The sequence below is a fragment of the Triplophysa dalaica genome, chromosome 13 (assembly GCF_015846415.1).
Source record: "Triplophysa dalaica isolate WHDGS20190420 chromosome 13, ASM1584641v1, whole genome shotgun sequence".
Classification (NCBI taxonomy): Eukaryota; Metazoa; Chordata; class Actinopteri; order Cypriniformes; family Nemacheilidae; genus Triplophysa; species Triplophysa dalaica.
Window position 1 is genome coordinate 15,176,083 of NC_079554.1, and position 13,709 is coordinate 15,189,791.

Below are 13,709 nucleotides of genomic sequence, written 5' to 3' on the forward strand. Positions count from 1 at the left end.
TAGAGCGTTTTGTCCGTTCAGGGCTACTGTACAACGTGGCGAATTCCATGCAAGGCCACTGCCGGTGTGTGTCAATAAAAATAGCTCATTCCAAGGTAAAAAAAAACATAACGCTTCATTATGGAAGGTCTTAATACACTTCTGAGCACATAGTTATGTATATTATATTGAATTCTTGTTGATAGATCCTCCAAAAATTACACACTGGACCTTCAAATTGCGCTAAAACACCTTTTTTAAGGGTCGCTTCAGCACAGGTTGACAAGCGCCTCTGTAGAGCTCCGCCCCAGAGGATTGGCCTTTTTTATGGGGGACTTCCTAAGCTAGAGCTGCCATATTGAGCATTGCATTCCCTCCGGATACATAGTCAGTGGTGCATCTTGTTAATATATATTATCTTCTGGTAGAGGATTACAATGGGCAAAGCAGGATTTGGGACAGAGCTTTTCTCTCTCACACCCACAGAAAGTGTTTCACATATAAAAACATGCATTTGAAGGAGAAACAGCGTTAAACTTCACAAACTCAACAGATGGATCAAAAATGTAAGATGAATATTAAAGTTCAATTCCGTTAAAAAGCACGCCTATACTTCATTATGCAAAATAAACATGAGAGATTTGATAATTAATGAGAAGTTCATGAGTAAAAGCAAAATATTTTTCATCTAGTTAGTGGCTAATTGCTGACAGATGTTTGTAATATCCAGTGTCATAAACTCTAGATTCTTAGCAGTCCTCTCCTGTCAGTTTTTATTTTCTGTGCAAACAGAAGTGTTCACTGTTCCACGATATCAACAGAATAATGTCATTTGAGTTTTACATTATTAGCATAGGGCATCTGCGAATGTTTTACAAAAAACATTGATAGCAAACGTTGTCTTTTTCCTATAAGTTATACAATTCTGTTTTGGTCATGTTTCGCTCTGATGTGTTCCTCTTATGGAGGCAGGGTGAGACTAGAGGGCTTGTTGTATTAAAAGAGGACTGCATTGGAGTATCTTCAATAAAACAGGTGTAGACATGCACCAAAGGGAAAAGCGGAAGGTTCACCGGCCCCTCGACAGCCTCGCCTCGCAAACTAAACGCCGTCGTCTCCGCGGAGGAACAAAATGAGCTTGAAAATGAAAGCTTCACTTGAAATGGAAATAAGGGGGGGGTGATTGTTTTAAGCTGCTTTGTGAAGAATGAAAAAAAATCAAATTACAATCCTGAATTGACAAGTCTTTTAGAGAGGCGTGATACGACCTCGTGAAACAGAGGTGGGAGCAATTCATTTTATACACATTTTCCTACGGAAATGGATTTGGAGAAAACAAGCGTGTCTTGTTTGCGTGAGACGAAAGAAAGAAAGAACACTAACCGTGTGGCGTGATTGTCTGTGCGGGCTTGACTGAGGACTTTATATTCCATATGGTCAGTGTGCCGTCTGAGTGACTACAGATAAACTGCTTTCCATCGTGATGCCAGGCCACAGAATGAATCGCCTGAGTGAGGAATTGAGAGAAAGAAAAACAGAGAATTAAGTTGGTTATTCTGGTTCTTAAAGATGTTCCATAAAATGCTTCATTTAGTCAAATGTGATGTCTCATGTATGCAATCCCAGAATTCATTGCAAGATTATGGCAGATGAGACCGGAAGTAGGTTGATTACACATTTAACATTAGAGAGCCGACCGTTTTTTTATTTTAAGATGTATATCAATTTCTTATAATAGACTGTGTGCTTTATAAGACCTATGAGCACTATAAACTTCCTTCGTGTTTCCCATAATCTCTTGGTTCCACATCAATAGGTCCGTTGATTTTTATAGCTTTGTTTTGTACTGTTCTCGTATCGACCGAATGCTTTGGCAATACTATGTGGAAAACAGTCAGGCCGTTGTAACACAATGAATGGACCAGAAGTACATTGATGGGAGAAGACGAGAAGGAACGCGCAGCATGAAACCGATGTATCGGGAGAAAAGGCCGAGCGGGAGCACAAAGGCGGCTGAAAGAGAGTTCTCATTATTTTCTAATTAAGCGCAGTCTCCTCTTGCTTAGCATAATGATGCCGGCTGTATCTCTGCCTTCTGCAGACAGTGGGGATGAACCTCAGCAGACCAAACTAATCAATGAACCGAGTGCAACATCATTACAAGAGCATCCAGAGGGGAGGAGCCAAACAAACACACACACAAATGCACACGGAACGCAGTTACACGCACATACACAAAAATATGCAAGGCTACATTCACAACACCGCTACTGTGATTAGGAGGGATTATGTTGCTTGCATAATATATCCTTTCAAGGTAGAGAGCAAATAGGTTGGAACCTGAAAAACTGAATAATTTAGCATTAATGTGCTTTTGCTGAATAACAGAGATACAACAGTTTAGAAACACGAGGACGCTTCGACATATATAAAATTTATATTTGTATGTTTTACGCACAAAGTCAGAGGAGAGCAGTGTGTGAAAGTGCTTTTGCTTAAAATTATTATTTTTCACGGATATAAAAATAAACATTTTGCTAACATATTCACTAAAATTGAAACCGATAGCTCACAAATAGTCACAAAGGAAATATTGCTTTACATTAACTGGAAATGTGTTTGTTCAATTTAAAATGGCCAAATAAAAAGACATCTTGGTTTTTATGGGTTTTCATTTATTCCAATGCTCATTTTGTCTAATTTTAAATGATTAGTCATCTTGAGCCCCCCTATGAAATCAGCTGGGCCCCCCTTATGGGCCACGGCCCCCCTGTTGATAACCACTGTGCTAGATCGACCCACTGAAGTAAACACATTTGAACCCTGATAATGCCCAATGTGCATATGGCACAACATTATTCTTTTGCACTTTAACTATATTATTGCGATATCTACTGAATACAGGTTTTCAAAAAAAACTACAACATTATTGCAATGTCTGCTTATACACAATAAGACATAGAGGGTTTGTAATTATTATGGCTCTTAAAGAGGCAGTTCACCCAAAAGTAAAAATTCTGTCATCATTAACACTCGAGCTGTATACATTTCTTTGTTCTGATGAACACAGAGAAAGATATTTGGAAAAATCTCTTCACCAAACAGTTCTTGGCCACCATTGACTACCATAGTAGGAAAAGTTACAATAGAAGTCAAAAATGCCCCAGAACTGTTTGCTTTCCTACAATCTTTTAAATATATTGTTGAACAGAACAAACAAATGGATCATGCAATCTTTCCTACTAGGATAGTTAATGGTGGCAATACACTGTTTGGTTACAAGCATTCTTCCAAATATCTTTCTCTGTGTTCACATTATCAATACTGGTATTGAAACACCAAATAAAACATTTGCATTTATACATTTGGCAGATGCTTTTAACTAAAGCGACTTACATTGCTTTTTATGATACATTTGTTTCTGACTATGTGCAATCGCCTCGGATCGAACCCATAACCTTGGCATTGCACATGCAATGCTCTAACCACTGAGCCCCAGGAAAGCAGAAAACCACTGTGCATTTTCTGCATGCATGTAATATATAAAAATAATGCAGCACACTTTACGGAATACAATACCGTACATACCTCATATGCTTAAAAGTGGTATTCATGCAGTACATCAGCAGTCTATTCTAAACAAATCCTTACGACTTCTAGCTATGCCCACACGGTGACAAAAATATGTATGTGTGTGTGTGTGTGGCATCTAGAGAAAAGGCTGAAGGATAAGACAGTTTGCCTTATTAATGACACCTTAAAGACAGAGACTTCACCTGTATTTTACCAGTGTGTACAGTTGTATATATATCTTCGTCTTCTCTGTAAGTCCACACAGACAGCTCAAAGACAAGGAACTGTGACACTGTCAAGCCCATCGCACACGTTTGAGCACACAGATGCCCAATTACAGCGATAAGGGTCTGAAGGCTTTACAGCAGGTAGCCACAAACCATAACCTCTCCAGTCCAAAAATACAGCTGCCACAGCCCCTCATACACCCAAAACACATCATTCCTCCAGTTAAAGACAATGCACCCAGAAAAGGGTCCTCTGCTTCTCATTATTACAAACTCCTGAACCACTGAAAAGTGAGCACACACCTATAAAGACATTGACAGACTTATTAATAGTGTTTGCTTAGGTTTAGAAATTTAACAAATCTCTAACCAACAAGATTAAAAAATGATAGAAAACACATTGCAATGCATAAAAAAACATCAGAATGTCTTATTACCACACAGAGACACAACCCCACACACTGTCTGCCTGTAAGTCGTGCGTCTTCCTTATTTTAGCATTTCCATCCATGTATAAGAGCACAGCAGCTCATCTCCGCTTCAGTGCTAATTCAGCTGCTCAGTGTACCTCAGTGACCCCTTCAGCGCTAATAGCTGCCCATGATCCGATCTGATGAGAATTCTGCTGTCTATTGCACTTCTGTGACCCCTTCAAAAATAAAAAGGTTTCCAGGCAATCTCTTCTTTAACTACAGACAGTCTGAACCTTTTCCTGTTCTCTACTCCATAATAATAAACAATAAAGCGCTGCGGGGGTCTGATGGACAAACGTCGGCACTTCGTGGCTTGACCACGGCTCCCAGGAGGAAAGCTTTTATTGCTCGGAGGTTGCTCTTTTATAGCTCGGGAGACATTAAGTATCTGAGTATCTATTTAAAGGGATACTCCACCTAAAATTCAGGAAGTACTCATCCTCAAGTAGTTCCAAATCTGTATCAATTTCTTTGTTCTGTTGAACACAAAGAAAGATATTTGGAGAATGTTAGCAACTGACATACGTACCTGGGGTAGTCAAAACATGGTGGTCAAAGGCACTCCAATCTGGGTGTTTTCCTTAATTCTTCAAAATATCTTCTTTTGTGTTTAACGGAAAACAAAAAAATATACACAATTATTTTTCCTACTATGATAGTCAATGGAGCCCCAGAACTGTCAGTTGGAAACATTCTTCCAAATATCCTTCTCTGTGATCATAAGAATCAGATTTTAACAGGTTAGGAACAACTCAAGGATGAGTGATTCCTAAGTAATATGCCTTTTAAGGTGAAAATGTGAGCCATAGAAATGAAACAGAAAGAGAAGTTTAATATGAAAGTGAGACATACAGTGGAAGAGCATATAGAAAATATAGAACTAACATTTTATGACAAATTATTTGATACATTTGTAGACTTTTGAGACCTCAGAACAGTTTTTAAGATCACATCCAAAACTCTAAAGGAAAAAACAATGACTAAAATATGAGATGCAGCTCTCAATCTAATAATATTGAATGATTGAAAGAATGAATGAGGCATTATTATTGCGCTTTATTGTGTATTGCTGTACACCCAAAGCGCTTTATAATCATATGAGGGGGTCTCTCCTCAACCACCACCAGTGTGCGTCATCCACATTGGTGTCTAGGAGAAACAATTAAGATATTATAAAGATCTCATTAGCGTTTTTTATTTTCTATGGGTCGCCGCGGAGCCGAAATGACACCTTGCTACCCTATGGAGCAGTGAATTGTGGGACATTTATCTCTGCTGTACTAATCAATCAAGATAAATGAAAGCAGGAATAAATCAGACATCCACCCAGGCACAGTCATTCATCAGGGTGCAGATGAGTTGTCCTCCGAGAAATTAACTTTCTCTCTCTCACACGCGCACACACACCACGAGAGGTTGAAGAAAGGAGTTGTAATGAGACATGGGTGTGTGTACTTGTGTCTGAAAGTGTGTCGGTTTTAATTCCTTTGCACTTTGGGCGCATCATGCTCATCATAATAGCTTATGTATGCTGACTGCCACTGTTGACAAAAAAGACAGCTTAAAGGGATAGTTCACCCAAAAATAAAAATTCTGTCAGCATTTATTCATGTTTATTCCAACCTGTATGACTTTTTTCAGCAAAACACAAAAGAAGATATTTTGAAGAACGTTGGTAACCGAACAACGCCGTTATCCATTCATTTCTATTTTACGGACATAAAACCAATGCAAGTTGATGGGTACCGGCATGTTCGGTTACCAACATTCTTCAAAATATCTTCTTTTGTGTTCTGTCACCTAATTAACATCATGGGCCCCGACACACAGTATTCAGCCACACTGAAGATTTAAATACAACGGCTGGACTTAATTCTCCAACGCAGGTTACTCGCTCTCCCTTATCTCCCCCAAATAGCGATGCTCTTTGATGCTGTAGCACCAAGCTGAACAAACCATTCGCTTACCTAAAGAGATCTAATAAGCTTCCTTTATTCAAAGCAAAACACTTCATGAATATTTGATCTTTGCTTTTTCATATTCTCGGCATCGCTGCCACTGCGGGCGACAGAAGCCAGGAATACAGCACTGTGTCACAATACATACCTCATCGTAAGTGTAGCGGTATTCAGCTCTTTTTGATTTCAAATCCCACAGCACTACGATCCCAGACTCAAATCCTATTATGAGCTGCCAGGAGAAAAAAGATAAAAAAACGTCATTCAGTCTGTTGAACCTGTAAACTGATTCATGTGAGGTGAATGACGGGTTCATGCAGTGACTGAATATAAACTATGTGAATTAGAAATGTACAGTCTGAACAGCTAGTACAACAAAAACAAGTTCAATGCTGTGGTCCTTAAGCTTTTATATTTTGTCATAAACATCATAATAAAAAAACACCCCACTCGAAAAAATTATCATTCACATCCATATCTTATTTTTGACCATTCACTAAAATAAGAACGGTTATGTATTTATGTATTTTTTTATTCGACAGAATTTTCACGTATTTTGAAATGCTGTAAAATTGTTACATTAAAGGGTAAAAACTGAAAATGTACAAGTTAGGTGTAAAATAACGTTAAACATTTTATTTTACCTTTTTGATTTATTATATTTACTCTATTCTGGAATATAATCGTTTTACAAGTATTTTTGTTTTGCACAATATCATTTTTCTTGTGTAACACAACCAGAAAAAAACGTTTTCACCATTTTTCAAGGCAAAAAATCTTCAGGCAACATCAATGTACAGTATATACTTCAGTCATGTAGTACCCGTCTAAAATGACATAAGTAACAAATAAAAATAATGTTTTGGTGAACTTTTGCTTTAAATGACAACCCTTGTCATATCCCGCTTCTTAGACATTCAGAGATGGAATGTGAATTGATAAAGTGTCATTATTCTGTCAGCTAAGAGGGACAATGAGTATAAGCACTTTAAAAACCATTAGGAAGTGAGCAAGCTTGTTATGGATTGATGGCTCATTAAAGGCTAAGAAGTGGAATGGGAGTGAAAGAAAAATTCAGGGGGCCAAAAATAACTGGCAGAACCCCAGAAGACCCCTTCCTTTAAGGGTTGCTCCCAAGGCAGGCATTCTGTCATACATACAAATACCTGTGAGTCTCTAAGCTCCACTCTAGCTGTGTGTTGGCAATTAGTGAAGGTAAATTCAATTTTTAAAAACTGCATTTGGAAGCAACTGGAACATTTGCTCATCATCTTCATATCTCCTCCATCATTTGTTTTCCAAAACAACAATTTACTAACAAGCTGTGTAAGATTAGACCCAATTACTGAACTGTGCTGCACCGTTGGAAAGCAACGTTTTCCGGGTTTAGAACAAAGGGGAAACAAGAGCTTTGTGCAACGTAACAGGAAATGAATTATTCAGGGAGTTTTTTATTCATTTTAATGCAGTTTAATGGTTCTTGCTGACCTTGCCCTCATCCATAGGATTGTCACTGATGTGAACCACTGGGCCAGGGTGGGCCTTGGAGGACCTGTGGGAGTGAGAGATGGAAATAAGACTGAGATTAGACTGAGACTTTTGTTTTAGTAACCGAGGGTCGGAAAAAATAAATTGGAGGTATTTGTGCTCATGGAAGTGATTTTGAAAGATTATGAAAGATGTACAGGATGTGAAATAGAAATGCGATTATTACTGTTTTCTTCCTTTTAAGCAAGTGAGTTTTCTAAACAGGTTTGATGGCATGAGTTTAGACAAGATGGACTGAAATCATGTTTCATGAACATCAGAATAAACTATATGGTTTACTCAAAAGAATCCAAAAGTGAGATTCACGTCATGGAAAGATGTTTCAAATGATAGATGCATTTGTAGTGTTTTGGATTGAGAAGTTACAGTGGGAGTGAATTGGGGTTCCTCTTCTTATGCTTCAAGGACAAAAACTTCCCATGCCTCATATATTTCAAGTGTCCTAAAGACACATAAAAAAATACCTATGTAAAATGTAAAGGATAAAACAATGTAAGTCGCTTTGGATAAAAGCGTCTGCCAAATGCCTAAATGTAAATGTAAAATGCATTTTTTTGAGGACATTTTTTACCTTTATGGTAACACAGACAGCAGTTTACTTTAGTGAATGTACACACTACGATCAAAAACTTTAATTTTTCTACCACATACCCATTTATTTGTCTCCAGGACACTCGGCGATACACAGCATGAGTCACAAGGAGTTATTTTATAGTTTTGGTGTCCTTTTGAGGCTTCAGAAGAGAATCCCAGTTCACTCCTATTGTAACAGAAAACCCAAAACTACACTTTTCGAAAAAAAAGTAGTTTGGTTTCAAACACCAAAAAAAGCCATAGAGGATTTGTATATCATGAAGGTCTAATGACAAATATTTGGGTGAATAATCCCAAAAAAGGACACTCATGTTCTGATTCAGTCTAGATGTAACTATATTCTTGATTAGACTCTGTTATTTACATTTACAGCATCTCTCTCTCTATATTTCACAAAACAAGTCGTTCTGCTATCAATAGGTGCCACTGTGACGAGCAATACTGTGCCTGCCCATAAGGCATTGATTGTACTGGCAGGAGTCTTATCCTTTTGTTCCCTTTGACTACCCAGCAGGCCAACTGTGCTGTTGACGGTTCTTCGGCACAGTCTTAGACGCCTATAGTGGTGACAGCCGTGGCATAGACAGGGGTCCTTCTCTCCCTCCAGCTACATTCTGTTGCGCTACAGTGCGACGAGGAGGGGCAGAGTCATATATGTCTGTTACCGTGATGACGGGGGTCCTGCTACAATTCTTTCTCTGTCAGTGTTTGTTGGCTGTTTGAGATACAATTGAAGGTTACAGGAGAAATATGACACACGAAACATTAAGAGATGTCTTAAGGGTGTTTTCTATTGCAAAATTTATATTGTCAATGATACAAAAACTGATGTAAGAAAGTTGTATTTTAAGAAACCGATGCAGTTGAATTTCTTAGATATTAAAGATATATTATATTTTTATTTATTTATTATTTATATTTATTTATGTAAGGACATCTGGCAACATCTTTCCTTAAAGTCATTACCCCGAAATTAAAATTCTGTCATCATTTTCTCACGCTCTTGACATTTCAAACCTGTATGACTTCTGCCGCAAAACACAAAAGAAGGTATTTTGAAGAATGTTGGTCACCGGCACCCATTCACTCCCATTGGTTTTGTGTCCATACAGTAGAAGTGAATGGGTGCCGGCACTGTTCGGTTATCAACTTTCTTCAAAATATCTTCTGTGTTCTGCAGAAGAAAGTCTAATAGGTTTGAAATGACAAGAGGGTCACTTTAAGTCACTGATCAAACATGCATTGATGTAACAAACAACTATCATGATTTCTTTATGATGTAACAAAGAATGCTCTGTAATCCAATTGAGATAAGAAACACTGAAGATTTTAGTCAAGATTTTTTAAAAACATCCACCACCAGGATACTTATATCACCTGGCAACCTCAATTTAGTTCACACGCTCAATGAGTGCAGTTGCCACAGAGACATAGTAGGCCTGTTTGCATATGTTTGTGTGGGTATGAATATGTAGTTTATGAGAACCCAAATGCGGTATAACACGGGCATCATGACATAAACATGTTTTATGAGGACACTTTCTGTGTCATCAAACCATATGGCTTTAAAAACACTGGGTTATGTTCAGGGGTGGGGTTAGGAGATAGAAAATATGATTAGCTAAGCACAATATCCATTACAGCTATAGAAAGACGCTATAAACCACATATGCCAACATGCATGTGTGCACGTGTGTGTTTTTGGTTTACACGGTCGTAGATGACACAGACATAGAAAATGGCAGGAAATCCAGGATGTCAATTGTGTTAAGAGAGTAACAAACGGTTACCTCGAAATTCCAAATTTTTGTCTCTCAATTCCCTCCTGTCAGCCCTTACTTTTAGAGGAGCAGGCTGGTTTCAGAGAGCCGATCACCATGGCAACAGGAATAGGATGGGCAAAGTCTCATTCTTTAACTGCCACCTTCGCTCTGTGCTCTGTCTCATTCACTCAAGACATCTTGCCATTACATAATTTCATAAACTGCACCTACATACACCACAACCCTCTTCTGTAGTCCAAAATAATTATTACACCATATGCGTTTATCTCTCATTTCCAGACAGTCTCTTTCCCTCCCTTCCTTTCCAATTGTTGTTGACTTCAAGTTTAATTTCCTGCTATTCAGAAAAACAACAGGAAAAAGAATCAAGGACATCCACTTCCAACCCAACCTACTGTTTGTGCGTGCATAATCCAAGATGCAATTTACTCACATTGTAAAGAAGTGCATCCATTTATGTTAAGCAGCAATACCTGCCGTCCAAATTGAATGTCAGGCAGTTAAAAGACCCTCTGTATTAATGTCATAAAAGCATCCTTTATATACCTTTTTAATGACTCTGCTATACTCTACAATCCATACACAATCCCAGCATGCCTCGCAACCTACTGCCGCCCGCTCAACCTTGGCCAAGGAGAGACCCATACATCACTGTCTTTGTCAGTTGAGATCTAGATTTATGACAGATCACTGTCTTGCAAACAGACACGCACACATAGACAGTCTAGACGGATTCTGACAGTCTGAAGGGCATGGCCGCGGGATTGTGCTATAGTGCAGTGGACCTGGGCGCGGCCCCAAAATTGAAGCCACCTGCTATTGTAACCTCTGTAACATGCTGCAATACACCCTTGACAATGTGGCGTCGTGCCATTCCCTTATGCCAGCCTTTAATCCCTCGACAGCCTACGCAGTCAAGTGCCAACCTACATGCCCCTTTTAAAGCAAACAAGTCAGACCTCCCGACACCTGCAGAGCAAACTGTTTCTCTCAACGGCTGGCATCGTGCCAACATCACCCAGCAGCGTGTTATCGGCCCCACAGCAGAGTGACATGCCAGATTTCTCCCTCCTAAACATGCGGACACACAGACCATCTTGTGTTAGATGTTGTAGTGTAGATACTATGAAATTTGTTTGTGTGTGTGTTGATATAGACAAGAAGGGTGACATTTGAATCAATCAAATATAATTATTAGTTTTTAAAATTGCTTTTTAATATTATGTCAAAGCCAATTTGAAGAAATGTATCGTGTCCTGGCAGCTGTGACAAGCTATGACAAAGCCAATTATTGGGTGGTATTCTTCAGTTTGAAAAAACAAGCAAAAATCACGTATGTACTGCAACATAGACGATTCAAGATTAAGGATCACTGAGTTGGAGTGAAACTGTAGAGTAAAAAACAAGTATAACAGATCTTTGTATTTCGCTGCAATGCACTGCCCTTTAAAGTGGCATTGTTTGTGAAAAACTGATTTTTTTAACAGGACAAGACTAATTTTATCATGACATCATGCCAGAAGTGTCTATTATAAGACGCTTAGTATGTGTGAGAGTTTCTCTTTACTTCATGTTTACATTTTTAATAGTCAATTTTCAGTTTTGAGTACTGAGAAAATCATATAAGCCTATAATTATACTTTACATACAATGTATATACACAGTTTACTTTCGTACAGCTAAGCAGCAAATGTTTTTGCCATATGAGTGTGCAGTGCTTTCTTTTTAGACCACCTGCTTATCATAATAAAGAGAAAGCACCTTTGGTTAAAAACGTAAAACTAAAAGTTGTCTTTTGTCATTTATAAGGCAAATAACAAACTGAAACAACCGATAGTCTTTCTTCCCGTTATACCGAGATTTGAGTCATTCAACTTCACTAAATGTCCAAAATTCATCAAGTGTAACACGATTAAACCATTAAAAACTTTTTCTTTCCACTTTATTCTCGGGGGCGCTACTGTAGAAATGAATATGGGTATAACTTCCGGTGAGAAAGCATCGGTGGTTTATTGCACTTTGGATAACTTCTGATAACAGAAAATGTGATTCATAGTTTGAATTGTAATACTGTTGGTTTTATGTGGTAATCTATTAAACAATATTTTCGAAAATGATGAGCAACACCTGCTGTTCATGGCTGCACTAAACCAGCCGAAGCTTACTTCATGTCTTAAGAAAGAGCGCTTCACAGACAGGTCTAAAGTTAAGACAGACTGCCTCTGTGAAGAACTGTAGATTTTTTTTAAAGATTTGGACCGCTTATCTCAAGCAAATAGATAATGAACATTACTTAGACTGAATGTGCTGAATGTGAAAAAGAGTTTGCAGTTTTAAAAGGGAGTTCAAATAGATTAATGTTTTCATCAACACACTGTATGGTCTTAAATAAAAACGCGAGGCAGTAAGCTGGATTTACAGGGATTCTTTACTGTATTTTACCCACGTAATGTCAAAATCTGTTGGAGTATATCACATCATGTGGAGTACATTTTTCATCTGATGTACTTGGTGTATGGTAGGTATTTCGTCCACTTATCGTCTTTTTAACAAAACGTAGAGAGAATGTTTCAAAAGGCGACTTAAGCATGTGATCTTTATTATAATGTTTATTAGATAATGGCCAACTTTATGATATGTGCACACGGCCCGTTCCTTTGCAGTTTGCTTTTAAACACAAAATAAATATGATTTACCGCATCTTTAAATAGCACACAATCGACATCATTTAAAGATATTGAAAACGCTCCATGATTTTCAAATTGCTCATTGGTTTACGTCACAACAACAGAATTAGAAAAAATGCTAAATATCCGTCGTCAAGTATCAAAATCATCATCTATCCTATATAAAGTAGGGGACAGTATGCTGATGTAGTTTATATAGGCTGTCAATTGGTAAGTTTATAATCTGCTATAAACGAATGACTTGAAATTCGGCAGAAATACGTTTGTTAACATTGAAACGGAAGTTTCTCCCATCTTTTGCGCAAGGCGTCATGGGGGGTTTGAATAAGGTGTATTCACTTTTTTTGTAAAACATTAAATAAAAAAAATCATGGATAACAACAATACCTACATTTTAAATATTAAAAATACTACAATGACTAAAGAGCATAAACACACTGGTAGATAAACCATTACAGAACCATAAAAAAATATTTTGGTCAGATACGGAAAAAACAGAGGTGGCGAAAACATCACTTTAGGAGATGGTCAACTAAATTTGTTAAGCACAAATGTTAAAAGAAAAAAATTGGGTTCACCAAAAAAAACATTTTAGTCAAATGTTATTATAAGATTTTCGTTCTTGACTTTTTCTAGTCTAAAGAACCTTTTTCCACTACAAAGAACCATTTGTGAAACAGAAAGGTTATTTTTGCAAACCCTTCCACCAAAAAATCTTCTTCTATAGCATTGCAAAGCACCTTTTGTTGAAACCAAAAAATTAAAACTTGAAAATTGAAAGAAAGCGAGTGCTGAACATCTTCTGTTTGGTGGCGTGAGAGTTAAGTCATGTTGACTCTGCCATTTAGTCTTTCACTACAGGTACAACAGCTAAGGGCAGAGCGGC

At 37.9% G+C, this 13,709-nt stretch overlaps 1 protein-coding gene across 3 annotated transcripts in view; it reads right to left on the reverse strand.

Moving 5' to 3' along the window:
- The window catches only part of stxbp5a (syntaxin binding protein 5a (tomosyn)), a 79,796-nt gene that overhangs the window by 26,001 nt on the left and 40,086 nt on the right, over positions 1-13,709 (reverse strand). For all 3 annotated transcript variants that reach the window (XM_056764403.1, XM_056764402.1, XM_056764401.1), the window contains exons 6-8: positions 7,699-7,762; positions 6,359-6,442; positions 1,363-1,486 (exon numbers count right to left, since the gene is read on the reverse strand). In XM_056764403.1, coding sequence (XP_056620381.1) covers positions 1,363-1,486; positions 6,359-6,442; positions 7,699-7,762 — 272 coding nt within the window. The remainder of the gene's footprint in view (positions 1-1,362; positions 1,487-6,358; positions 6,443-7,698; positions 7,763-13,709) is intronic.